The sequence below is a fragment of the Amblyomma maculatum genome, chromosome 6 (assembly GCF_055883805.1).
Source record: "Amblyomma maculatum isolate TAMU_Amacu chromosome 6, ASM5588380v1, whole genome shotgun sequence".
Classification (NCBI taxonomy): domain Eukaryota; kingdom Metazoa; phylum Arthropoda; class Arachnida; order Ixodida; family Ixodidae; genus Amblyomma; species Amblyomma maculatum.
Genome location: NC_139349.1, coordinates 72,940,099 through 72,966,395, shown reverse-complemented (window position 1 = coordinate 72,966,395; position 26,297 = coordinate 72,940,099). Strand labels below are relative to the sequence as shown.

Genomic DNA, 26,297 nt, shown 5'->3' with positions numbered 1-26,297 from the left:
CAGTAGACTCCTACCCCGAGAAAAATGTTGCTTGCTTGTGGAGCAGCTTTGATTTGCCAACAGCTGTATAGCGATGCATTGCTATATGCATAGCAACTGCATAACACCTGTATAGCGACGCGTTGCTAAAGAAACGGCAAGTCCCGCAGTATGACGCTGCAGTTGCGCAGTCAATGAATAAAAGGAGACACTTTAATTATAACACGTGTTTCGCTGCAGCCAGCGACTCAAAGCTAGGCGCCTGAGGAGCAAAACTTACGCACCATAGCTTTCGCTTAATAGTAGAGTTTGGGCGAAAATTGTCCTCAGTATTTTACCCCGGTTTCTTCAGTATACCCGAACACGAAAAAAATGACTCTTTCGCCCCACCGCAGTGCTTCAGTGGTTAGAGCGCTCAGCTGTGGTCCCAGGAACGTGGGTTCGAACCCGGTCACGGCGGCCGCTTTTCTATGGAGGCGAAAAGCAAGGCGTCCATGCAGTGTACGAGGTCAGGTGAGATGAGGTAAAACTTTATGGAGACAAAGGGAGATGAGAGAATTTACGAGCTGGTTGGTCGCCTCCCTTAGTCCAGGGCTCTGCAGGTTTTTGCTGCAGCGCGTAAAACATGGACCTGCTATAACAATTATTTCAGTAAACCTAATTATGCACTTCACGAAATATTAAGGTCCTGGCTAAAAGTTACCGTAGCAATAAAAAAATTTATCTCGTTCCTAAATTTTTCTGAGCTTGCAAAGTTTACAAGGATGGCAACCCAATGTCAGCGGTCTCGCTGTAGTATTCATGCTGAATGTATTGCATATACAGGTTAATATAAGATTCTTGTTACATTTATTCCACCCATCACAAAGTATATCCAACGGGAAAAAAAAAATTTACAGGAAGTACAAGCAAAACTAATAGCCGTAGTACTGATGTGCAACCTGATAGCCACCGTTCATACTGACCTCACTACGTATCTCTATGCGTAAAGCTCCTTTTTTTCAGCATAGCTTATTTGTTCTTTGCTTCGTAAGTTCAGAATCGTCCAAAGACTTTGTCGTAGCGAGTCCTTTCGGCGACATTATTCTAGTGAGAGCATGATGTCCGATGCGATGATAAATGTACGGCTCGTTAAGGACCACCCCCAAAAAATGAGAACGTTTCAACGCTGCTGAACCGAATGTGGAGCGAAAGCATTAGCTGCGGGTCACCGTGCATTCTTCTTCCTCTTCTTCTTCGTGTTATTTTTCGCCTGTTTCTGCTTCTTTTTCTTCTTCGTCTTCTGCTTCGTCATTCGTGGCCGCGGCCATGGCATACGAGACGAGCTGAAACTTTGCGTAATGTTGAACAAGAAGGCGCCAACCAACGAACATGGGAGATGGGGGTAAGCATTGCGCTGTCTTCAGTTGGTTTTTTGCCCATGCCTTGATTGGTGATTCACTGTTTCAAGTAGGATCCATGTAGCCCAGTTCCAGTTTTGATAATATTTTCTAAATGTGCTGCTATTTCCATCCCACGCTCGATTCATGAATAAAGAGGCTCCTCTTGCTCCGGATACCTTAGCAAAATATTGGAACTCTAAAGAAACAGAAAAATGAAGACCAATCCTTTTTATTTCATATATCAAAACACTAAGAAATCGTTCATCTTTAGTTCGATATTTTTAAAACAGGATGCCCTGGGTGGCTTGATCCGAAGTGACTGGCGCCTAATGAAATCCGCTTTGACTTCGCGAAGAACTCGTAAACCGCTCCTAATTGAGCCTGGAAACACCGGTCTTTTCCTACATGTATTTCCACAACGCGGGCGCACCCATTTCAAAAGGTGCATCATTGTACGCTAACAAGTGTTCGATGTGATGAAGGAAAGAATATTTTTTCCGTCTTGACAGACCAAGGCGCGTTGAAAATGAAAGCAAAATAAACATCTTAATGTGATTATGTCCAATTACTAGAGACAAATACTGCAGAAGAAAGAGAAACATAGCGCAATCCACATCAAATGTCATAATAAAACGAAGGAAATAGCTTGCTCTACACGCGAGCAATTTGAAAAGATTAAGACGTCTCTCTTGGGAGATGAAATATCGAGATTAAGTGTGGGAACGAAGACATTTGCAGCTGCATAGTCAAACCGTTCTATATTGTGTATTTTTATTATCTACTTTTACGACGTCTCCCACGACACGCGACCCTTATTGGTCGCTTTTTCAACTGCGCAGTGTCTGCTTGTTTAAATATTGCCATTACGAACCGGATGAGCTCTATCTAAAAAGGAATTCATGTCACGCCACGTCACACAGTTTCTAATGATAAATTCCGCTTTCAGATCACCTTACATGCTTATTGTACTATCCGTTATTCTTGAAAGTCACACTAACGCAACCCAAAGATTTGGTCCGCAATATGCAACAGAAAAATCAGCTTTTTTGTAATCGTAAAGCGCCGTCGAAAAGTAATCGTAAAGACAGGGGAGCCTTGTCTTCTCAAATAATTATTCTTTTCATTCTCGGCATACAACGCCGAAAGGCTTTTTACTCGCACATGTGAGCAAGAACTGAAAAACAGAAATTCTTTGTCATCTTACATGCGTCTGTTTGTCAGTTACAGTGTTCGAGGAACGTTAGAAAGCTAGGAGACAAATATTGCAAAAAGCTTTTACTCTATGCTGCATGAGCTATATTGGGAAACTAGACAGGTAAGTACTGTCATCCCCTAAGAAAGCTAAGGTATATCAGGATAGTAAGTAAATACGACAACAGAGCCAGCTGTTCACGATAAACAGGCAGATAAAGACTGCCGCATGCTGCTACGATGACTCTCCTGATTTCACAAATTTCGTCCCGCCTGCTGCCAGGTGTTCACCCCATCGACATTTCATATATTTCATTTAACCACGTATTAAAATGCAGTTGCTCTGTTCTCATCTGTGTGATTGTGTTTCTTTTCAGAGGCGCAATAAAAAAGTTAAAGGCCTTGAAAATTCATCAGAAGCTTTCCCTGGAGCAACGACGTCGTTTCTTGAGCATGGGTCAGCATTTTTCAGCCCTGCTTCCTCCGGAATAACGTTACATCAGCCAAGAGCGACAGAAGACTATGCGCTGAAGGTTTCAGTGATGGCCTGTAAGTGAAAAAGAGCTGACCGAACGAGTGCACCACGCGTGAAATCGAGTATCATAGCTGCCAACTTAGCTGTGTATGACTGAGTCGACGATGAGGAAAACAATCACAGTGCGATGTCCGCATAACGTACTCCACTGGTCTACAGCTTCAAGCCAGATATAGTGGCCTGCGAAGCTTGTCAGACAGGCAACTTGAGATGGCGGCCACGTGAAAATGTGCGATATAAAGAAAACTTATTTGGCAAACAAATTTTCGTCGGCCTGTGATCAAAGGGCAGAGGAAAGCCCGCTGCTTTTGTTTTGCATAAAAGCAAAAATAAGAAAGAGACGAGTTTGAGACTGAACTGAGGTTGATGCAAGCGGAAAGGGGCCTAAGAACTGACAAGGTTTCCAAGTTGTTGAGTCTGTGTTTTAATATGGTAACGTCAAGGGTCCCATTCAGTGGAAAATCCTGGGCCATAATTGTCCTCAGTGTGTCCGGAAAATTCAGATTCGATTAAAGGCTTAATTTTGACGGCACATAAAAATTGAAAGCTAATAAAAGATTAGATAAATTACGTTTATAAAGTCCCAACAAGGCTGAAACCGCTTTACGATATTTAAACATCCAATGTATAAAATTACACTAATAAATAAATTCGGGTAATTAAATGGGAATAGAACCTCAGCCCCTTGGTCATGAGTGAGGCATGCTATCAGTAGACCACCGAGGCAGGTTTATTAAACTAGATTGAAACCTTGTGTATTCATTGCAAAATATATAGTAGAATAAAATTAAAACAAAGAGACCGCATCCCTGTATGAAAGAGGACCTCGTGCGGCTGAGCAGACCGGTTAAAGCTATGGCGTCAATTCCCTTAACAATGAAATTGGCCCTCAATTTTGTTCTAAAGCTTTGTACACGTTACAATAAAGAGTGAGTGAGTGAGTGAGTGAGTGAGTGAGTGAGTGAGTGAGTGAGTGAGTGAGTGAGTGAGTGAGTGAGTGAGTGAGTGAGTGAGTGAGTGAGTGAGTGAGTGAGTGAGTGAGTGAGTGAGTGAGTGAGTGAGTGAGTGAGTGAGCGAGCGAGCGAGCAAGCGAGCGAGCGAGTTAGCAAGTGAGGCAGCGAGTGAGGTAGGGAGTGAGCGAGCCAGTGGTAATAAAATATGTGAAAGGGTGAGTTTGCGAGTGAGTGAGCGAGAGAGCGAGTAAATTCATGAGTGAATGAGTGAGTGACAAAGGGAGATGATAAACGTGCTGTCTAAAATATGCTCTACATAGCGACGAAAGCCTTTAGGAACACTGAGTGACCATTAGGCGACTCCTGGAAAGAAGCACGAGATGATGCCGCTAGTGCTGTCCGGGTTAGTAGGGTACCTACCAACCAGCTAGTATTCAGATTATGAGCTTCTAAAGAGGATTACATTATGTGATTGCAGTGGCTCAGTACCTATGGAGTATTGCTGTTATTCGTTTGTTTCTTGCAAGGACCTGAAGCTAGTTTAGCAGTTGATAACGTTAACTATATACTAGCATTCATGACACAGAAAAAGTGATTGCTGCAGCTTTTTTAAGGCTTATTTATTCAACTTGGCCAGCGATATGTACTGAAGAACGTCAGTGAGGACTTATTCAGGGATCTGAATGAATAAACATCGTGTCCCTTGAGTGGTGACGCAAAATAAACATTTGGGGTCGAAATGCACACTGCAGAAAAGCTTTGCTTTTAATGTCTGTCGATGGCTGTTGTGCTTTGACCGCGACTCTTTGCGTTGTTTACTGAGGTAGCCAGATGCTGCGCATATATTCTGAAGCCAGATGGGAAACGACGCTATAAGTTATGAGAACGGCTTACACTCACTGCATGCTCGAGAACGCGCCTTGCCACATCATGAATGCTGACGTTTGCGAGCACCTGCGATTGACATAAGGACTAAATATCTTCTTCACATCCCTCCCTGTTTGCTCTTCGAAGCATATGTAAAAACATCCTAACCCTCTGCATGTGTATAGAACCTGGGGCACTTATGTTCCACCTTTAATAACACGACGCGATACCGTAGGCGACCAGCCGACGTATAAAGCCTCGCTGTAACCAAACTGGCCATACGAACATTCCTGCGCAGCATATGTGTAGCATGCTGATTCGGCAACCAACAGCACTGGAAGGTTAGTTATCATTCCACCATGTGACTGCAATTCAGGAATTCCAAATGGGAGGTCTTCCAAACTTTCTGATATCCGGTGGTCTTTTTAAGCCGCATAAAATATTGAAGACTCAGCGTCCCACCATGCGAGCTGGCAACTTCTACCTGCCAGCTCTAAGTCCGGGATTTTTCTGCGAACCATAGGTTCAGATATTACAGCGTGAGTTGTGACTTACCATACGATATTACAGAATAAGAAAAGCAGTCGCCATAAAAGAGATTTTCAATTATGAGTATTCAATGTTATTCACTTTGTTTCTTTTACATAGAGATTCCACGAGTGATTTGGCAGGCACCTAAGTCTGTTTCACTCAGAGAGAAAAAGAGCGACAGAGATAGTACCGCCGTCAGCGATTAGGCCAACCGAGTGGCCCCAGACGTTCACCAAATGTGAATGCGTAAATATACTGATTGCTGAGAGCACCCAAGGATTCTGATGTAATGGTCATGCCCAACGCTTACACCTTTCTGATTATTCAATGGAACGATGTTGATCAACATGGGCTTCTCGTGCTCAGAACATCCAAAGCATTGTGTCAAATAATTGAAGTTAGCTTGCGTTTTGCCTTACGAATTAAACCCAATAGCACATTTTCCTTCTTTGTCAATTTTTTCCTCTTTTATTGCACGCCACTGCAGTGCTCATACACGTGAGACTGCATGCCGCCCACACACCGCAGCACACCTTAGGCCCTCCTAACACACTGTGACCAATTATACTTTGTGGCCTAAAAGTAAGTCGTTTCATATTAGGCCACAAAGTATAGTTCGGTCTGGTGAACTTGTAGATATATATGTGGTGTTTATTTTGTAATTATGTACACACAAAGAAAAAAAAATACTTTCTGGCCTAAGTCTAACATGCTTATTCGGCATGCATAGAGTCCTGTTTTGATTCCCAACACCACACATTATGCCACTTTATTAAATTTATAATTTCTCAAATACCCTCATTATTGGAACCTCTTCACTAAGTTTTACATTGTCTGGGCTATTTCCTGATCTTTTTTCTACATCATTTTCAGAGTCTTAACATTTGTGCCAGACACTGAGCGCCCCTGAATTTATAGCGTCACAAGCTCTTAAACAAGTTTGCGTAGACATTTCAAGCGCCATGCATTTTTACTTCTGGAGATTATATTGCGAAATTTCTTGCGGCGGACGTCAGCCAAGCAGCATGAGTCAGCTTCAGAAGACGCAAAGAGGCAGAAGAAGTAGATGAACGGCGACGAAAAGAAGAAGAAGACTCGTGCAAGGTTTCGGGTTGCTTTCTATGCGCTGTTCATGGTTTGCCTCGGAATCTTTTACTCTGTGGTCGCGACATTCTCCTGGATGGTCTCTCCTGTTTACTCGGGTAAGCTGCAGCACTCACCTGTTTCTTCGAATTTAAGTATTAATTGCGCTTTTCTATGTCTTTGGGAACAGTAGCGTTTCGGAGAAGCTTACATAATTATTGGTAGATTTTCGCGAACAACTATCACGCGCTTTCATATAAACCCCGCTTTCTACTTCCTATTTAGTCTATTCAGCCTTAGACGAAAGCACGACAGAAAAGGAACTAATTGTCCGGGCGAATGTAACCAGGTACTTCCTGTGCTCGTGCTAGGCCGTTGTCATCGACTGTTTTCCACCTATTGCACGTGTGATGTTATGTTGCAATATGCCGGAACAGTAGATTTCGTAGGAAATGTAGTTATCTGCAGTGATCTACGTCTATGTGATCTACGGCTAGCCGCATGGTGTTTTTTTTTTTTTTTTTAGACGAAATGCATTTATAAGAATTTAAAGCAAGGGCTGCTGTGAGTAATATTTAGCAGCTTCTTTTTGCTACCAACCTCGGCCCTATCCAGGCACCTCTAGATTCCTTGTTTTTAGGCTGTTACCTTGTAAATGCGTGCTTCCGGCTTCCGTGCAGTAACTTCTGCAGTCAGGGTCGAATAACCACAATCACTTCGCCATCATATTGTCTACATAACCTGGAGGTCGTAGGTTGCGTCGATTTCATCGTGATCAGGGGAGCCGCGCGGTCGCACGTATAAAAATTAAACGCCATGGCACGCAGCTGATGATAGAATTCTAAAATAACATAACTTGGCATAATGCGCGCCTGCCCTACAACAAACCTAATGGTCATATCAACGCGACCGCATCGCGCTTCAGTCGCATCTTTCCACGGCAGGACTGAAGCTGACAGTACTATCTCTTCAGACCGGTCTTATTTTATTCGCGGCGGTACAAGGGAGGTCCATATACATACATCGGCTTCCCTTGTAGGAATGCGGAACACAACAACAAATGTTAGACGGGTTGAACATAAGGTGAATCCTCGCGACACGCTGACTTTAACCGCATGGTGCTACAAGATGCTATGTCCTAGACAGCGCAATTTTCGCACCATCGTTGTAACACTCGAAAATATAAGCTTAACATGCACAGCCTTCGCACCAACATGCAAAGGTAATTCTACAATTGAAAAATACGAATAAGACCAGCCTGGGTCATCAGCCGCGTCAGGACTGTTGTAGGTGGGATCAATACTTTTTGCTTGCATGCTATGAGTTTTCAGGACTAGACACTAATTTTCTTACTGCTGACAAATACATTTGTTAGTTTTTCTTTCTGTGCTTTCTAACTCTACAATTCATACAGTCACGAACCATGTCGACGTGCAGGCAAACTCAGAAATAAAGCCTTTAATCTTCGAACCCAGTCTTGTCCAAGCTCTCTCAAAATCCAACAGCCACTCCAACATATCTTTCTGGTTAATTAGACCGAGCTACTAAGATTATGGGAGGTTTATGCTATATCACGCAACCCTTTATATTTACTGAGGTGCGTTATAAGCGCGCTTTGTCTACCTTTTTGCTAGAGACGTGCTGATATTGCTTTTTTTTTCAAAATCGAATCTAAAAGAATCATCGTGCTTTAATATCGAATAGAATATGAACAGTTGCGCGACATAGCTAATGGAATAGTGACAAAAGCGAATAGAACAAAAATCTAATACTGCTAAAATTATTCGCTAGTTGAAGAAGCACTCAAAGAAACCGAAAATTCATGCAGAACAACAAAGCACCTGAAGCAACACTATTTCGTGCCGTAAAATTTGTAGACCTGCAGCCACGGCAGCACTGGCGCGATGCCAAAATTCCTGTTTAGAATAAAGGGAACTACGGCGTGCCAGATGCGAGTGTAGTATCCACTATTCGAAACCATTTAGGAAACAAGATCGAGATTGTATTCGATTCCTCTCGAATAGCTCTCAAACTTACCATATGAGTTTTCTATTTAGTTGGAAACGAGGATACTCAATTCGATCTACACTAAACAAATGTTGAATATCCACTCACGGCTACCTTTTGCGCCTTTTCATTACATTTTAGAACGTTATCTGTTCTAAATCAGAGCTGCTGTTCTTCAAAACGTTTATTGAAAGCCACATTGGCTTAGATTAAGGGAAGGCTGATCGGGTCCCTAGTCCGGGACATCGTTGGTAAAAGCCCCTGCCCGTGCTCTTGCGAAGAGGGTTCGTTGTTCCTTGAGGTCCGAGCAGGACAGAGCCGCCTCCCAGCCTTCCCACGTTGGCTGACGTATTATGTCAATACTGGTATTTTGTTGACAAGCCCATATCATATGGTACATGTTTTCCTTCTGACCACAAAATTTGCACTGCGCCGAAAAGGACTCGGGCGAAATTTTTTCCTTTGCTTCTCGCTTCTTTCGCATTTTCTCTTATCCTCTGTGTGCAAGAAGAGCAATGTACGTAGGCGCTTCGAGTTACCCTCCCAGCTTCTGTCGTGCTTACCCCTTAAACCGCGCAAATATCTCAATGGCTTTGACATCAGGCTGCTCACCCCGAGAGAGCATGGGATTAATTTCGGCCCCTGCGGCCGCATTCCAATGAAAGCGACATACAAAAACTATTATAATCTGTGTAAAGGTTCGTTAAAGCGCCTCCGGGATAAATTATTTATTCGGAGCCCTCTACACGGCATCCCGTGTGTCGCTTCAGAACGCTGAGACCCACAATTTAAGATCTTAAGCTTTCTTACCTTCGTGCCTGCAAGGACAGTAGAGCATGCCGCAGTCATTACTTCCCCTCTAAGACTGCCATTATCACTCGATTTCCAATACACGTGTAAGGTAGAAGCGTACGCAGCGATCCGCGGTACATATAAAACTCTCTAAGGTACAATAACCTGAGAATGCACAAGGCAGATAAATGCTGAAATTGTCCTAGATATACAGTTGTGCCGTTAGCATTCATGCACAGTGTTTCAAGGATAAATGGAAATATAAAACATTTTTCATCTACGCTCATTCACGCAGCGCGTGTCCTCAACGACTTCGTGCGGCATTACGAACCGCTCTCGTACGAGCCCGTTCGCGAGGTCAGCAGACGCTGGAAACGCTCGGCTACACAACACCCATCCATGCGTAACATCCAGCTCGCATTCAAAGCCCACAACCGGTAAGGAGCTTCTCCACAGCTTGATGTTTGACCGCTTGATGCGAGGTTTAGCTGAGAAAAAACAGCGGAAAGACCTTACTCCAAGGAAGAGTTGGACGCACAGACTATGCTTGTGTTATTGTCTTTCACTCTAGAATTCCGGTTTTCTTCTGTTTCTTCGACCGGACTGTCGCAGTGTGAGACCGCCGCTATGAGATCCACGTTTCTTGTTTTTGAGATTGTTATCTGCTTGCTGGCTTGTTGCAGCAGCAATTTCGAAGCTGGGGTGCATGGCGAATTCTTTTACATAGGTTTTACAGTTGTGCCGTTATTATTCATATATATATATATATATATATATATATATATATATATATATATATATATATATATATATATATATATATATATATATATATATATATATATATATATATATATATGTGTGTGTGTGTGTGTGTGTGTATCAAAGTAACTTTTATTGCCCAAAACATTAAAGGTTATATACCACCGCGGTCGGTTCAGTAGCCACGTCGGAAGAGATCTCCTTTACTACAACTTGGTCCAATGGAATAGAATATAACAGTCTTAATTAGCCATACGCTCTCACATATAAGCCGCGTTTCTTTCTATTATTTGAAGTTGATAAGCTATGTTTGATTTTAAAGTATTGCAAACTGCGTTGTTAAAAACGGCGCAAGCCGTTTCCGTGACCCACTCGTGTCCGCAAATAGGCAGCAGCCTTTCATAGTGGTGACTTGCTCTCCCATCCTTTCTTGATGACCTGTAAAATTCCTGTCTGAGCCGAGACAAGCAAATGCCACTACATGTTTCGTTTTATCTCCTAGGGAGTTCAGGCTGCGCCTCCACCAGGACCGATCCGCATTCTCTGATGACTTCACCCTCCAGATGCAAAGTCGTTCAGTGCGGCCCTATCTCGACCACCTCTATTCAGGCCACGTCACTGGTAAAGTCTGGCACTACCATGTCAAATAATGCAGACTTCTTTTTGTCGGCCTCGTCTTGGCCCTATACTTGATCAAGATTGCACAATAGCAGGCAAGCGACAGGATTCAACTCTCACTTGCTCACGCTGATTTGGCATCGCCACTGCTCACGCACTGCGCGAGCCCCGCCGCGATGGCTCAGGGGTTAGGGTTCTTGGCTGCTGAATCTAGGCACGCGGGTTCAGACGCGGCCGCGGCGGCCGCTTTGAGATAAAGACAATAAACAAGATGCCTAACATATGTCTAAAGACAACTTGAAATGACTACAATTGATTACAAATAACTAAAATGCTTATTAATTAGTAGTAATGACTAAAATGACTACTATTGACTTGTAATGACCAGTATGTCAAAAGCCAAATTGTAACGACTACATTTGATCACAAAAAGATTAAAAATGCTTAGTAATAAGTAGTAATGACTAAAATGAATACTAGTTAATACTACTACCACTACTAGGCTCTTTAGAAATATCTTGAGACCTGTAATTTTTCGCTCTAGTGCCTTCCCGGTTCGATGTTGTGACAATAAAATTACACAATGCCCTACACCCGGAGTTAGTTCGGAAGTGTATAGCGCCTCCGTATCACTTTTTTGTTCAAGCAAGAAGACCACCTCAACACCTTTAATTATTGTTTATACGTCTTCACCCAGGAGCTCCTGGTAGTCGCGTCGACGGTTCAATCATAGACGGTGTATTCAGCGGCAGCATCTCTTTGCCCGGCGAAGGCGAGGAGTTCTACGTCGAGCGTGCCAGCCAGTTCTTCCCGGACTCCGTTCCCTTCCACTCGTTCATATACGCAGCTCGGGACGTCAGCTTCGCCGGTGGACGCTGCGGGCTTTACGGGGCCACCAAGGATGCTCTAGACCGAATACGCCACCGTTACCGGCGACCTCAACCCACGGTACCGGAAAACGTTTATACAGTAGTCAATGAATGAGCGAGTCAGGAGTGTTGGTCGCAAAGGTTTTCAATCCTTTATAGTATTCCTATGTACTATAGCATCACTTTGATTGGCGATGTCTGAATTCGGACACCTAAAGGAACGCTAAACTTTATCACTTTTTCATGATATTTGCAATGATTGAAGACTGCAGGGCAATATGATTTTTTTATTGCGCTCCAGTATGCGCGTGGCACTATTGAGACAGTTGGCAGAAACGGAAATAACGTACCAACGCTATTGTTATAATGACATCCTTGACGTCAACATGCAACGTATAGCGTTGGCCTTTTTGAGAAATTACTCATCCTATATATCTGCACTATACCATAGGTCATTAAAGACTCGCTTCGCCTGCAGCGCAAGCACTGTTGAAAAGTACACTAGGAATGTTTATTCTTTTGCGGTGCCACCCGCCTTCTCTCATAGGAGATATTTTTCGAACCGAATCGTTTCTGCAGGTCCTAAGAAAGAAGCTAACTTTAAAATTAAACAAGAACTCAGAATTCCCTTTATGGCCGAGCATGTGGAACTACATCTAGCGAGCATCACAATTTGGAAAATTTTAACGTGTAGACAACAGTACATCTCTCATGAGTCTCCGAATGTCTAAAGGATTTGTACTCTATGTCTCGACGATGCATACGACGGCTGAAACTCTCAATATAAAGAACATTTTACCACTTACAAAAAAATATAAAACTTTTTACATTAAAATGACAAAGCGCTTTCTTGCGGGCTCGCTACTTTGAGAAACCTTCGACGGCAGTGAATAACTAGCAATGATACCACCCTATTGTGCATATAAAACTTATATAAACTACTAAAAATGAAAAAAAGTTTCAAGTTATTGCTAAAAGCCAGAACAAACTGAAAACGCCATGTATATACATCTGTGTACGAATCGTCTTGAATATTATAGTTCATGTTGAGTGTAGGTCCCTTTTTAGAGCCAATATTTACCACAACTTGAGTCTCTAGATGGAGCCCTTAAAACTATGCCTGTGCTAAACACATGAATTAATTACAACTCAGCCCTTTAATTAACTATTTACATCTAATTTCGAAAACACTGCAAATAGCAAAGGATATATGTTACAACCTACGTTATAAAGCTTTCGCAAATTGTGTGGCTTATGAACAACCTTAAAAGGTGTATGGTTGTTAACTATTCACTTTGACTCCACCAGCCTCACAAGCTAAGCCGGTCAAAGCGCTCTACGCGAGACGCCGACCTCGAGATGAATACGACGACCGGGAGGGTTGAAAGAACCGCCGCGATGCACAATTCCGGCGGTCATGGTAGTAACTCATCGGTGCCAGCGCATCGTCAACGCCCCACTTTGACTGCTGCCCAAATATCGCAAAAGACCTACGTGCAGCGGGTATGCAACTTGGAGATCGCCATAGACCACACCTTGTTCAACGCCGTGGCTTCGCGGATGCTGGGTAGCTCCGAAAGGATGCTGCACGCCCGCCAAGAAGTGATAAGCATGGTGTCCAAACACGTGAAAGCCGCTTCGGACATGTTTGGCAACACAAACTTCAACGGCATCACCGATATCAAGTTCGTGGTGCAGCGACTCCTGGTGAGCACTGCCACGAATTGTATATAAGTTCGCAGCAAAATAATTATAACTCAATTAACTGCGTCAAGTGTTTCCATTGTTTCTTTTTTTCAAGTGGGCGAGGGTTTCTTATTCTTGTGAGAAGAAAACCACTGAACAACAAAAAGGAACTATAAATTTTACCACTTTTACATGATACCAAAATTCTCAACCTTGCTAGCAGAAGGCTCTGGCTCTAAAGGAACAGTAAGGAGTGCTCCAGCTCCACCAAAGTATTCATTTATTTTTAATAGAGCGGGACTCATTGTTATAAAAGAAGACACAATTACCACCTATTGGTGAAAGTGTGAAAAAGTTAAAACGAAAAAGGAAGCAGAATAAACCACTGCTATAGAAAAACCATACAAGAAGATCTAGACTACAAAGCGGTGTTTCTATTTGGGTAGTTTTTTTTTTATTGTGTTATCTTCCCTTTTAATATTTTTGGTGCTTTCATCGACAGGTGGCATTTATTATTGCTGCAATAAAAATCAGTTGTCAGTTCGACCTGTGTATTGTCATTTCGCTCAGTTTATCGTTCGTAAACGTTTGAGGGGGATCTTCAAAATATGTGACCAACTAGGCCATTTAATCACAGCTTTAAAGTTCTCGTTTCGGGGAAAATAACTTTTCATTGCTATTTCGTAATCCCACGAAGTGAACGAATCAGTGATAATTTATTTATTATTCTAGTAAGAATGTAGCTATAGGTAGAAGAATCACATTGCAAATTTAATTTCAAATGAAATTTATTTATCATTTCCAACGCTTCACGTCAATCCGCATAAGGCATCAGTGATCGCCGTTTAGAGGTGAGTATGGTGTAGTTCAGAAGCCGTCTTGAGGTCAGTTTGTCTTGGCATCTCCCTGGCTACCTTGAGAAAAGGGCAATATCTGCTTACCACTCTGTCTTTATTCTTCTTTCGCTCCTTTTAGCAACCTTCTTTATGAACAAAAACCCTCAGATTCTCACAGAAACAGCTACCGCATGCACGGAACTGCTGCCAGATACTGTAAGCTGAATTAACCTAATGGTGCAAAACTATCACTCCTCCTCGTTTTTATTTTGCCTCCACTTTGTATTCATGTCATTTCAGATAAAAAGCTAGTCGGTAACAAGTTCAAATCACCGGTCTTGTAGTAATATATTAGCTCATCTGCTTCGCGTAGTTGTTATACTGTACGTCTGCCCATTCTGTGGCAAAAGGGGACAACAATATGCGCCCATATTCAAAGCTGCGAACTCAGAGGCTATCACGATATGGCAGTGGTGACCCGGACTGTAACCTTCAGCAAAACAAGTTGCGTGACGGAATTCTAACCAGACTTGTTTACCCAGATGGTGATTCAGCATCCTTCACTCCGCCATAAATCTGCCTAATTAATTGCAGTATACTAGTGTGCTTTTCTTTGTAGCTAGCAGGTCAGCGCAATGAGACAACTAGTTCACTGCAAACGGCAGTAAAGTTTGTACGCCCGCATATTTCATGGACTACTGAAGTCCATGAATTAGGCGTCAGGCACTGCAACTCTTTTTCTACATTTTGAATTTATAAATGGTGGGATTTCACTGCAACTAGCAATTTGTCAAGAGGCCCGCAAACGCGTCATACATGGCAGCTTCAAACTTTCTCTTAGTTCAGTCAAGGGAAGCCTTCTTGGGCATCTTAGAGCACTGTTGTCGTACTCTTTAGTCATTTGAGGTGCTGTCGCAGATCAATGACTCCAGCGCCTGCGAGGGAGCATCGGCGCTGACAAACCCATTCTGCCAGGACAGCATGGATGCTCCGTTCATGCTGCTCGAGCTGTCCAAGCAAAACCACGACGGCTTCTGTGTCTCGTATGTGTGGACCCACCGGGAGTTTCCCGGGGGGACGCTGGGTCTCGCCTACATGGCCGAGCCTACCGGTCAGTGAACTGTCCGCTTCTCTATGGCAGCTCGTTTAAACGTGTGCCCTGAAGCGATCTTTTATTCTGTGTTAAGCTATCAGAGCCCCTAGTTATTTCTCATTACAAATTACTTACATTTCTTAACTCGTAAAGGATAGGGACGTAGTACCATTCGAGTGCTACGTTTTTGCTACCTCTTTAACTCGTAAAGAATAGGGACGTAGTACCATTCGAGTGCTACTTTCTTGCTACCTCTGTGGTACTCACTGCATGCTTAGCTGCCGTACCAAAATTCCAGAATACTCGCGAAACGTGCAAACGACACTGAAATGTTTTGAAGCCCGAAATTCCGAAATTCTTTCCGAAGCCCGCCACCTATGAGACGTCAAAGGCTAAGCAGCCGATACTGTGTTTATCATACTATGACATTACAGTTCCTAAGCCCGCCGTCTGAGAGATGTGAACGGCTAAGCAGCAGATACTGTGTTTTATTATAATATGACATTGCGTAATTCCGTTTCCTCAACGGTAGGGTCCCGCAACTTCTTTCTCCTCACTGGTTGGCTCCGAGCGGGTTAAACGGTGATTGTTGCCGAGAAGTGCCTCTGAACGCAACTTAAAGGCAACATACACTCACTGAAGGCAGGAAATGATTACGGTGAAGCTAATTGAGTAGTGTTACCGTTGACATGCTGTCACCCCGTTTCTCAGTTCACGGCTGGTTTTGTGGCTCTTAAGAATTAAAAGCATCACATGATGCAACCTAAAGGGAAACACCGCCCCAGAAAAGATATTGGTAGCTTGTTTTAATGGTGAAAATAAAAAAAATTGAGAAAAAAGTTGCACATACACGATTCGAACACATGTTTTATTCGCTAAGCGCTCAGGTAAGCAGTGTTAAAACATCGCGCCACTGAGGCTTCTTTTTTTTCTTTTTTTTTTTTAAAAATCGCGCCACTGAGGCAACGAGTACTAGAGGCTTTTAATGCGCTATTATTCTTTTTTACAATATTTCCGCTATCTGTCGCCAGGTGACGCTTCTCAGAGGACCTATACCGTTGAGAAAACGGAATCACGTTATGACATTACAGTTCCCAAGCACGCAGCCTAAGGGACGCAAAAGGCTAAGCAGCCAATACTGTGTTTATTATAGCATGACATTACAGTTCCTAAGCCCACAGCCTAAGAGACGCCAAAGGCTAAGCATCTGATGCTGTGTTTATTATAGTATGACATCATAGTAGGCCGTATTTAAGAGTCTCAATAACCTCTGTGCATTCTGTGCAATTGCTGCTGACAAAATATATAGGTTTAGGTATTCATGCAGACCGCAGAAAGCCCTGAAGCTAGGCTCGCTGTCAAAATGATGTCTTCATTATAACTCGACATACAATGAAATTATTCTTTCGGGTCAGAATTCTCGGGTGGCATCTGTGAGCAGTTTCACGCCGGCACTGGCGCATCGACGGAGAGCGGCTACACCGGGAGGCTGAGCCTTAACACAGGCGTGGTCACCTTCGTCAACAAGAACAGCCGTGTGCCGCAGCGGGCCTCCGAGATCACGTTTGCTCACGAGCTCGGACACAACTTCGGAGCACCGGTTAGTGCCAACGCATGTGGAGGTCACGTGATTGCCAGTAATTTAATAATCCAGTTGAATCGAGCCCGGACATATCGAAACTCGTTGTCTTGAATTATTGGCTATATCGAACACAAATATAATCCCCTTGAAAAGCTTTTGTAAGAAACCACCAGAACCAGTATGCGCTGCGCAAGTCGAGATTCAGCGATGGGCATAGTGTTATCGCTTCTTTCAACGCGAAAGCATTTCTTGCCTCATGACTAGCGTGTACACGAGTCGTAACCAAGGCGTGTCGTCACGGAGTAGATAAGAAAAAGAAGCGAGTCGCCCCGTCAGGGCTGAAACCACCATACTCTACCGTACCCCAGCCGAGAGCGCAAATCACTGCTCTACGCCGACAGCCTGTAGGCGTTGAGGGAAAAGGACAACAGTGACAGTAAAAAAAGAATGAAGAAATAAAATAGCACAAGAATAAAAAGGAAAACAAAGTATGAAACAATAAACGTAAAACGAAACAGCGCAAATATGATAACAACAACGACTAAGTAAAATAAAAGTAAATTTATAGACATCGGAAAAGCAACGAAATGTCGTAACAGAAGTAAAGACTGAAGTCGCATTGCTTTCGCATTTCTGCACATAAGGAGACTTAAATAAACCCCTGTACCTTTTTTTAACAAAGTTTCAGAATAAACTTGGCGTTAACTCCCCTTTTTCTTTTCCTGTGCTAACCTTCACTGAGGTTGATTTCTGAGGCAACCACTCTCTGGTTACGCACGCATACTGCGATGACTAGAATGGTATGGTGCATTAAATACATCATGCAGGCTCTGAGAGACACGTCGTAGAGAACTCCCTTAATGTTACATATCACACAGCATATGGGCGCCACACACACACTATATGTATATATACTACTACTTTCGAAAAAGACGTTCTTGGCTGCAGAGGAAATAGCGAAGATGGCTAACACTTCATTCATTCTTCGTCGGCGTTTCCACCGGGGTCTGGTCGTTCTCACGACTGTAAATAATATATATATATATATATATATATATATATATATATATATATATATATATATATATATACTTCCTCTTTCCAGCATGGAGACGTTCGCCTTGCGACACAGTGCGAGCACGTCTTGAATGTAGGCAAGGTAGAACTCCGTGGGGGATTGGACGCGAGACGAAAGTTTGGTTTTGGCTGCGAGAGCCCGTCCAAAGGGCTTTCCAAACAAGTTTTGTAGCTTTTTCTTGCAAATTTAACAAGTCAGAAGCCCTTGTTCGTAATTTTGGAACGAAGTGCGAGCGGTGCCCGCCAAACAGAAAATAAGATTAGCCAGCATTATGTTCGCGGTACAGTGATTGTTCCTGCTGCAGCGCTTGTATTCATCCAACCAATCGTCAACATCTGTCTTGTCTTCGCCATTAAAGTTGGGATGGTGGCGGGATTGTTAGAGGACGAGTGGCTGCGCCGACATTACTGCGGTGGTAGGGGCTGCCTCAGAGGTTATAGAGGCCGTTGTTTACGTTGTGATCCCATGTAGTTCGGCCACTACGCAAATACAGCTTGTGGCTGCTTAAATGGACTTATCTGTACACACGGGGATCTTTAGTCACCTCCACCAAGATGATAAGTGGCAAGCTAAGTCCGAGAAACGCAGAAGCTGATGACAGAGCGCACAACACACTCAAACACAGCAGCGCCGACCTTCGTCTAGCACCAACCGTTGCTAACACTTCGTCTTTTATGCTAACTAGTCCGTCACTGCGCTCACGTTCCGAAGCTTCAACAATCGTCACCTTTTGAGCCAAAGCGCATCATGGCGTTACTATCTCATCACGAAGTGCTTGGCTCAACAATAGTTTAAGGCAAAAAGCTTTCTTGGATCATGAGTGGCCTCAGCATATTCTATGCGTACAAAGTGCCACCTTAACGGCCTTTAAAGGAAAAACCTGTGTCCATGGAGGGTCGAAACAGTATCCCTCCGACCACCAGCCGAGCGTGCGAACCACTACTACACGCTGGGTTCGTGAGAACCAAATCGTAGTCCTACTCTATTAAAAAGTTGGCCATCTCCAAGGCAGCGTAAATTGCACCACTCTGCCTCAGCTGACGATATGAGAGGGAGAGAGAGAGAGATGCTGTGGCTGGTGTAAGCGAAACGATGAAGGGGGAGGAGGAGGCGTGGCCGAAGACCAGGTGGCGCAGCGAGCGCATGCGGTCATCGGCGAGTGGAGCTACTGCCCTCGAATCCAGCACCGAAGCCGCTGCTCTCCTGCCTATTGTCATCTGCGGGGGCGTTTTGCGCAACCATTTAGATTGGCGTGAGCAGAGTTCACTTCCGGGGATGAGGCAGCAGCCCCGTAACCAGGTCTTCCATTGTGGCGCGTCGTGGCCCTCATTCAGGTACGTCCTTCACCTCGAATAAAAACTCCCCCCCCCCCCCCCTGAGAGGGGGAGGAAACGTAGCTGAGGGCGTCGGATGGATGATGATAAGTTGACTGATTACGTGTGACCTTGCGCCTCAGCACTTTCGGGTGCCAGTTCCTTTTATTCCCTGAAAACGGCAAGTCGAGTATATATCGGGACGAACGCTCGGTGGCCGCGGGAAGTGTTGCGAAGATCGGAAGTGGCGCGAGAGGAGCCCTCGATCGCGCTAGGCCAGACATGAAATCATCGTTCAACCTGTCACCATGTTGTGCCGCTTCTTATCTCGCGGTGCGGCTTATCTCATACCCATCCTCGCCCTGAAGCATCGACGCCATCTGTAAGCCGGGACCATTTACCGAGGGCTCTGGGACATCGCCGAGCAGCTTCGCCCCAGCCCTTCCTGCCCAGACCCGACCAACTACCACCGTCCAGCCCCCAACCCGGATCTGAAGACAAGAACAGACAGACCAACCAGACCCGAGACGAAGGACCGGAAAGACCCGAAGGACCCATAGGAACCGGACATGTAGATGCAACCCCCACCCAGCCACTTGTCGCGACCTCGAGCCATTGATCCCGTGGACTCTGGTGGCGGATGGTTGAACAGCTCCAGGGTAGTTGGATCACCCAAGCATCATCGTGTTCATCGTCATCGTGGTGGCAAGCGCATCATTCTCTTCTATCTTTTCTTGAACTTCTACACCATCAGGTCACCATCGACTTCAACGAAATGATCGGGATGATCGCTCGGTGGCCACGGGAAGTGTTGCGAAGAATATCGGCAGTGGCGCGCGAGGAACTCTCGATTGCGCTAGGCCAGACATTAAATCATTGTTCATCCTGTCATCATGTTGGGCCGTTCCTTAGCTTGTCACCACGTAACAATATAATTGCCTCAAAACGTGCCTAAGAAACAGTTCTGTCAAATAACCACTCTAATAGAACGAGCCCCGAAGGTATTTTTGCAGGGATTTTAAGGGCCTCCTAGAGAATGTTTGCATTTTTTATTGCATTTTGTTATTTTCTGATTTTGTTTTCCTTTTTGCTTGCTTTGCTTTCCTTGCTGCCAGAATTAGCAAAAGAAGACTGACGACATTTACCTTGAAAAAGCGTAGCCAAAGTCTAATCCCGGCCGCGGCGGCCACTTTTCGATGGAGGCGAAAACCAAGGCGCCTCTATGCTGTGCGATGTAAGCGCACGTTACAGAACACCAGGGGGTCGAAATTTCTGGAGCCCTCCACTATAGCGTCTCTCATAGCTTGAGTCACCTTGAAACGTTAAATCTCAATAAGTAATGATCAGTCAAAGTGAAAGCGCTTAAGGCATCTCTCTAATCCAGCACGATGACCTTCCGGAGTGCGTTCCCGGCGGCATCGCCGGAGACTACATCATGTTCGCCACTGCGACACGCGGTGACAAGGGGAACAACCGACGCTTCTCCATATGCAGCGTGCGCAGTATCTCAGCCGTTCTCATGCAGATGTTCAGTAGCAAAGGCAGCCGAACAAATTGCCTCCAGGGTGAGATTCACCTTTAGTCAAATTGTTGTGTTAGCATTCATTTGTCTTTTCAAGACAGGAAGTGTGTAAAGTGTGTCAGGTAGTATAAACCTCAGTTGAGAGTGTTCTAGCTGAAAACGAGATGAATATATCGGCATGGTCATGGTCACGGACGGCCGCTTAGAATAGCAAGGTGGATTGTCAAAAAGGTAATGTCGAAGGAGGACAGTAGAGGTTCATTTGAGCATAGGAGGCTAAGAGGCTTGTGAGGAAAAGGTGGGCCGCAATTTGGCCAGGACAGTATAAATTGCAGCCCATTCGGCGATGCCTGATTAAGTGGTTCATACTGCTAGCCCTAGAAAAGTGTAAGGTTATTTACCATCTGCCCTACTGCGGCCCGGCCACTTTGCTTTTGCTCAAACTATGACGGCCTTGCTTCACACTCGAGTTTACAATCGAGCCTTATAGTACTTTGTTTTTATTATTATTATTATTATTCCTAGATTTATTAACCGATCTGTATCCGCATACGAAAGCGACAATTATATTGATAAACCCTCCTGCGCACCTGCCGTTTACTGATGGAATCAGCTACCAGTAGTTTTGAACAACTTAGTGCACATCTGTAGTTTCGAAATCCATCACCAAGTCACGGAGAAGGGTGCGACCAGTAAAAAACAACGTTGCCTTTGCTGCATGTTTCTATTTTCTTCTGTTGTTGTTTCCTTAACCTTTCCAAAATAACTATTTGTCATCACTAGTAAGTTATAGAAATAAAGTTAGCACAGACTTCTTAAGCCCCGCCTTAAGATTATGACGAAGCGGCGTTAATAGTTTCCGTTTGCCGATTCTCGTAGTGGATTCTCACTCACATACGTGCATGCACAATGCTATTCGTATGTCGACAGTCATATTCTCTCTTATAAAGCACATACTAAGTAGTATACAGTTGTAAGTTACCAGACTAAATGACAGACCATCCGGCTTATTTATAAATCGCCACTGTAAGTCACTTGAGCCTACCTGCACGGCCTAGGAGCAGCACGTGTGACTCACAAGTGAAGTGTTTTAGAAGGCTACTTCCCGATGTCATCCTCTCGTCTAAAATATGAAGCCCCGGTTGCCACATCCTACCAAATTGGTCATGTCATGTGGTCTCGTGGCTTCTGGCAATCTTATGACCATTAAGTGCACGGCCATTTCACCGGACCGCAACAACCTCCCCCTGACATTTCGCTCAATACACCGACCCCGACACTGCCAAAGCCGGATTGCTTGGAGAACGCAGCCTCTAACGTTGTAACGATAATACTTTTACAGTCTGTTTCTACCACTCGGAGCATTGCTTTTAGCTGTACTCCCAAGCATCAAGCAGTAATCACATGTGCCTCACTCATTACAGCCCCCCAATCAAGTGCCGTAATGTTGCAAGTTTCATTAGTTCGAAAATGACCAATATATACACGCTCTATAGAATTCCCGAAACATCGTGGCGCAACGCAGGTAGAGGCAGCAATATTCAAAAATGAAAGACAATTGCTATATTGGCTCTCACTATCGCTCCGTTTTTGTCTTGCCGTAACTTTCAAATGTGATATAATAAGCACGATGTCCCCTGCAATGTAAATGGCTCATGATAACAACGGCCATCTGAGCCTTCAGACTGCGCAGCAGGCTTATAAAAATCTCTCCGTCACATGTAGTCCCCGCACAAGGAAGGATCAAACAGAATGCGTCGTAAAACATTGTTATTTTTTAATACCTTCAGCATGATTAACTAAACCTGTACATAGTAATGCGATGCCTTGTTCTGGGAGACAACAGTGTTATTTCTTGTGCAGTAATAGTTAATATGGTGTCATTTCGGAAATAATTGGCGTAGAATAAATATAGGCATGATGCTGCTGCGCAGCCTGTGACATGATAAAATATTACGGCAATAACGATAAGCCAAGATGAGGTCTGGTGATGTGTCGGCAAAGAAACAATCTCCACGGCTAGCTTACCGCGGCCCTTTTGCGCAGAACCTCGCGGCCCGTTCTGCGGCAACTCCATACGTGAGGAGAACGAGGAGTGTGATTGCGGCTTGGAAGAAAAGGATTGCGGAATCGACGTGTGCTGCTATTCGCGAGAGCACGGCGAGATCAACCGTAGGCCGTGCACGCTAAAGCCGGGGGCTGATTGCAGGTAGGCTCACATCTCTTTTCCCCTCTTAATTAGCTCATCTCATATGTTTATCACAGAAGGGCTGTTCTAACCGAGTTTTTTTTTTCCTTTCTTTCCTCTCATGTGCGGTCTCCAGAAACAAACCCTTCTGGTCATATGACCAAACGAACGGCTTCACTACCTGGTCAACCCATGGACCCCTTGCAAAACTGTGGTAGTCAGCTTCTCTGCGCAGCAAAAAAAAACCTTCACCATGGCAGCCAAACCTGTTTGGTCCCACGAATTGGGTGAAGTGCAGGAGACGTCTATTGTGACAATAATGGAAACGTCCATTTCCTGCACCCCTCTGCCTGACGTTGCTGCCGAAATTATGGTATTAAGAGCCCCTCCTAGAAGCCAGTGCCTCGCAAGTGTCATTCATATCGCCTTCCCTTCCCCTCCCCCCGCCTCCTGGTTTTCAATAGCGAATGAAATCTGTTCACCAGGTTTGCGCCCATGACATCAGGCTTGACATAAAAGTATTCTGCGCGGCACCCTACTTCTGCAACCAGAATAGCTTTGGTCGCCATAGTGAAGGGGTTTTTTGCTATGCAGAGAATCTGACTTCCAGAGTTTCTATACTACATCCTTTTTGGCCCCCATAGAGACACATATATGCGATGGCACCGACAATCCCCTCCTCATAATATTGTGTTTTAGTTGGTATCTCAACTGGTTGGCGCTAGTATGGAAGCAAGGAAATGAACTCAAGCTCTCCAGTCTTGGTTCGAGAAAAGAACAGCGATCCGATGAAACATTTTTCTCTGCTCCAAGTGTTTTTCTGTGCCATCATTTTTCATTCGGATTAAACATACGCAATATTAATCAACTTGATTGCTGTTTATGTTTATAAGCATCAGTATTTCACTTATAAGTTACACTATCGACAGAATGTACCGCGTGTTTCTGCAATATCTGCAATCAAGCCACCATTTGAAACAGTCTCTTTACTCTCGCAACCCGAAATTTTTGCTTCACGTGTGAGTACAAGCACAACGGATATTTGCATACAAACAATATTATTTGGGCATGTGGGGATTCACCCTATTACTACTATTTGGTTGGGGGTTACTCGAAATACTCGTCACGAACATAGTGTCGCCCACACACAAATTTAATACAGTCATTTAGACTGATCAAGAAAATTAGTTAAGCAGCAAGTAGAGGCGCATTCCCAGCTACTATCTCGAGGAGGTTCGTAATCGCGCCTTGAATTAGGGCAGGGAAGAAAGGCGATTAGAAAGATGTGCCAAAGCCATGTGCTTCAGATTTTCACAACCTAACGTTCTTCAACTTACGCTATGATCATTTCAGAAGTAAGGCCTGGCTAAAAGTCATCAAGTGCGAACTATTATCACTTCAGTGAAAAATATCTTTTTCAAATCCTTGTTAACGTTTCTGTGGACTCACTACACGCATTTAAAGAATTTATCCCTATTACTTATGCTACGGTTAATTTGACTTAGATGCGGCACGGCATGAGCTTTTCTGCTTTTGATTTAACTTTGAAGAGCGTAAGCGACACAACCTTTATCTCCGCCGAATGCAAATGGCGCGATGCCAAACGACTTTCACTCGCTGCAGCTGGCTCAATCTCATACCTCCCATTGGATGCACCTGATCTGACCCACTCTCCTGCTACTGAGCCTGTCGACCAAGGTTTCAATTCCAACCGCCTTGGCAGCATTTCAAATGGAGGCAAAATGCATGGGCCCCGTGTATACTGCAATGTCAGTACAGGTTGAAGAATCCTAAGTGGTCGAAACAATCCTCAGCCCTGCACTATGGCATGCCACATAGTCTCACTCGCTTTGCGCCGATAAACTCAATAAAACAATAAAAAAAAACTTTCCTACCGCTGCAGCTTTAGTGAAAGCATTGTTTCCATATTTATCAGACACTCCACTTGTCTTCCTAGACGACCGCATAACGACATCAGAACCGAGAAGCGGCCGCCGTAGAATTTTTTCACCTTCAACATTGACTCGAGCATAGCGCACGAACCTCGTGGCATTGCTGCTTTGTCCTCACCTGCACACTTAACTGGTGTTTGATTAGAAGCCCATATTCTGCTAGAACTCTAAAACATAACCTTGCCTTGGGTGAAACAACTTAGGGCCGATCAAGTGGATGCATCGGAAGAACTGTGAAGATACTTTTTCAATCGACAAAAAAATATATAATTCTATTTTATCGCTTCTTGTATGCAATTATGATTGCCTTCGTATCGCTTCTTATAGTCCTTTATGCTCAGTTATGCTCAATCTAACCTCTCCCGCTTCCCTCCTGCAAGTGGAGAGGAAATTTGCATCTCTGTTTTAGGGGAAAGCAGGCAGAGGTCAGGCTAAGAATGGATGAGCAAAAGCTGTATTTTTATTCTCTCCGCTTAGCAAGTGCAAAGAGGAAAATCCAGTTGGCAGGTGGGCGACTGAGAGAATAGAATCGTTGTTAACATCACCTGCTGCCAACCAAGGCTCGCATATGGAGGCTTCATGCAGATGCCTGAAGCCGGATAATTATCGCCTCAATAACACTCTCATGATAACGCGTTAAATAGAACATCTCACCATGCTTTGAGAGTATGCATAGATTCAGCGCCTTAATTTCGTTTACAGCCCAAGCAATGATGCCTGCTGCAACTCTCAGTGCCGACTTCAAAACACTACGACGGTCTGCAGACCTGAAGACGACTGCATATTTGAGGCCTTCTGCGAGTATCCTTTACACCAACTAATATTCATAAATACCTAATTGGTCGTTTATGGTGGCTCATTTTGCCCAACGAGCCACATATGCCTTTTTATTTCCTCAGTATTCGCCCAAATGTACTCCTTATGAAAGGACAGTGAGGCGCTCACAATGAGAGGATGAGAATAACTCATACCCCCGATGAAAGCGCCCGCTGGATGGTTTTTACTTGACAAGTGCTCCCTAGACAAATGTTGCATACGCGCTATAGTCAAATGGCCTTGACGGTCGGTCCAGCGGCGTCCGCGGCGAATGTCCCCCGTCGGAGTGGAAGCCCGACGGCACTCTCTGCAACCACGCCACCCAACTGTGCGAGAGCGGAGAGTGCAGTCAGTCGGTATGTCGCCTGTACAACTTGCAGGAGTGCTACCTGACTGCGGCACACCTGAGCATGGGGGACATGTGCCTCATCGCCTGCAAGGAAGATGGTGAGTGCACCCTGGTGTCGGAGTGGTGGGAAGATGTACAGATGATGCCACCTATGAGCGCGTAGCAGTTACTTGCGCTGCCCCTTTGGTTGCTAGTGGGGTGCGCCTTTACACCACGAATGAGAATGCGTTGAACAGGGCAGTTCAGAAGTTATTACGACTGTCTTATACCTGAAGGCATGAGACGGTCGCATAAAGCTGTGTTGCATAAGGCA

General features: G+C 44.5%; 1 protein-coding gene across 1 annotated transcript in view; it reads left to right on the top strand.

Annotated features, from left to right (window-relative positions):
• The first annotated feature begins 1,357 nt into the window (after window positions 1-1,357).
• Window positions 1,358-26,297, top strand: part of LOC146186013 (disintegrin and metalloproteinase domain-containing protein 10-like) — a 38,590-nt gene continuing 13,650 nt past the window's right edge. Inside the window, exons 1-10 of the mRNA XM_084607970.1 lie at window positions 1,358-1,363; window positions 2,930-3,101; window positions 9,616-9,757; window positions 10,585-10,703; window positions 11,398-11,648; window positions 12,878-13,276; window positions 15,010-15,202; window positions 22,726-22,888; window positions 25,522-25,620; window positions 25,892-26,082. Of these exons, the coding sequence (XP_084464096.1) occupies window positions 1,358-1,363; window positions 2,930-3,101; window positions 9,616-9,757; window positions 10,585-10,703; window positions 11,398-11,648; window positions 12,878-13,276; window positions 15,010-15,202; window positions 22,726-22,888; window positions 25,522-25,620; window positions 25,892-26,082 (1,735 nt within the window). The remainder of the gene's footprint in view (window positions 1,364-2,929; window positions 3,102-9,615; window positions 9,758-10,584; window positions 10,704-11,397; window positions 11,649-12,877; window positions 13,277-15,009; window positions 15,203-22,725; window positions 22,889-25,521; window positions 25,621-25,891; window positions 26,083-26,297) is intronic.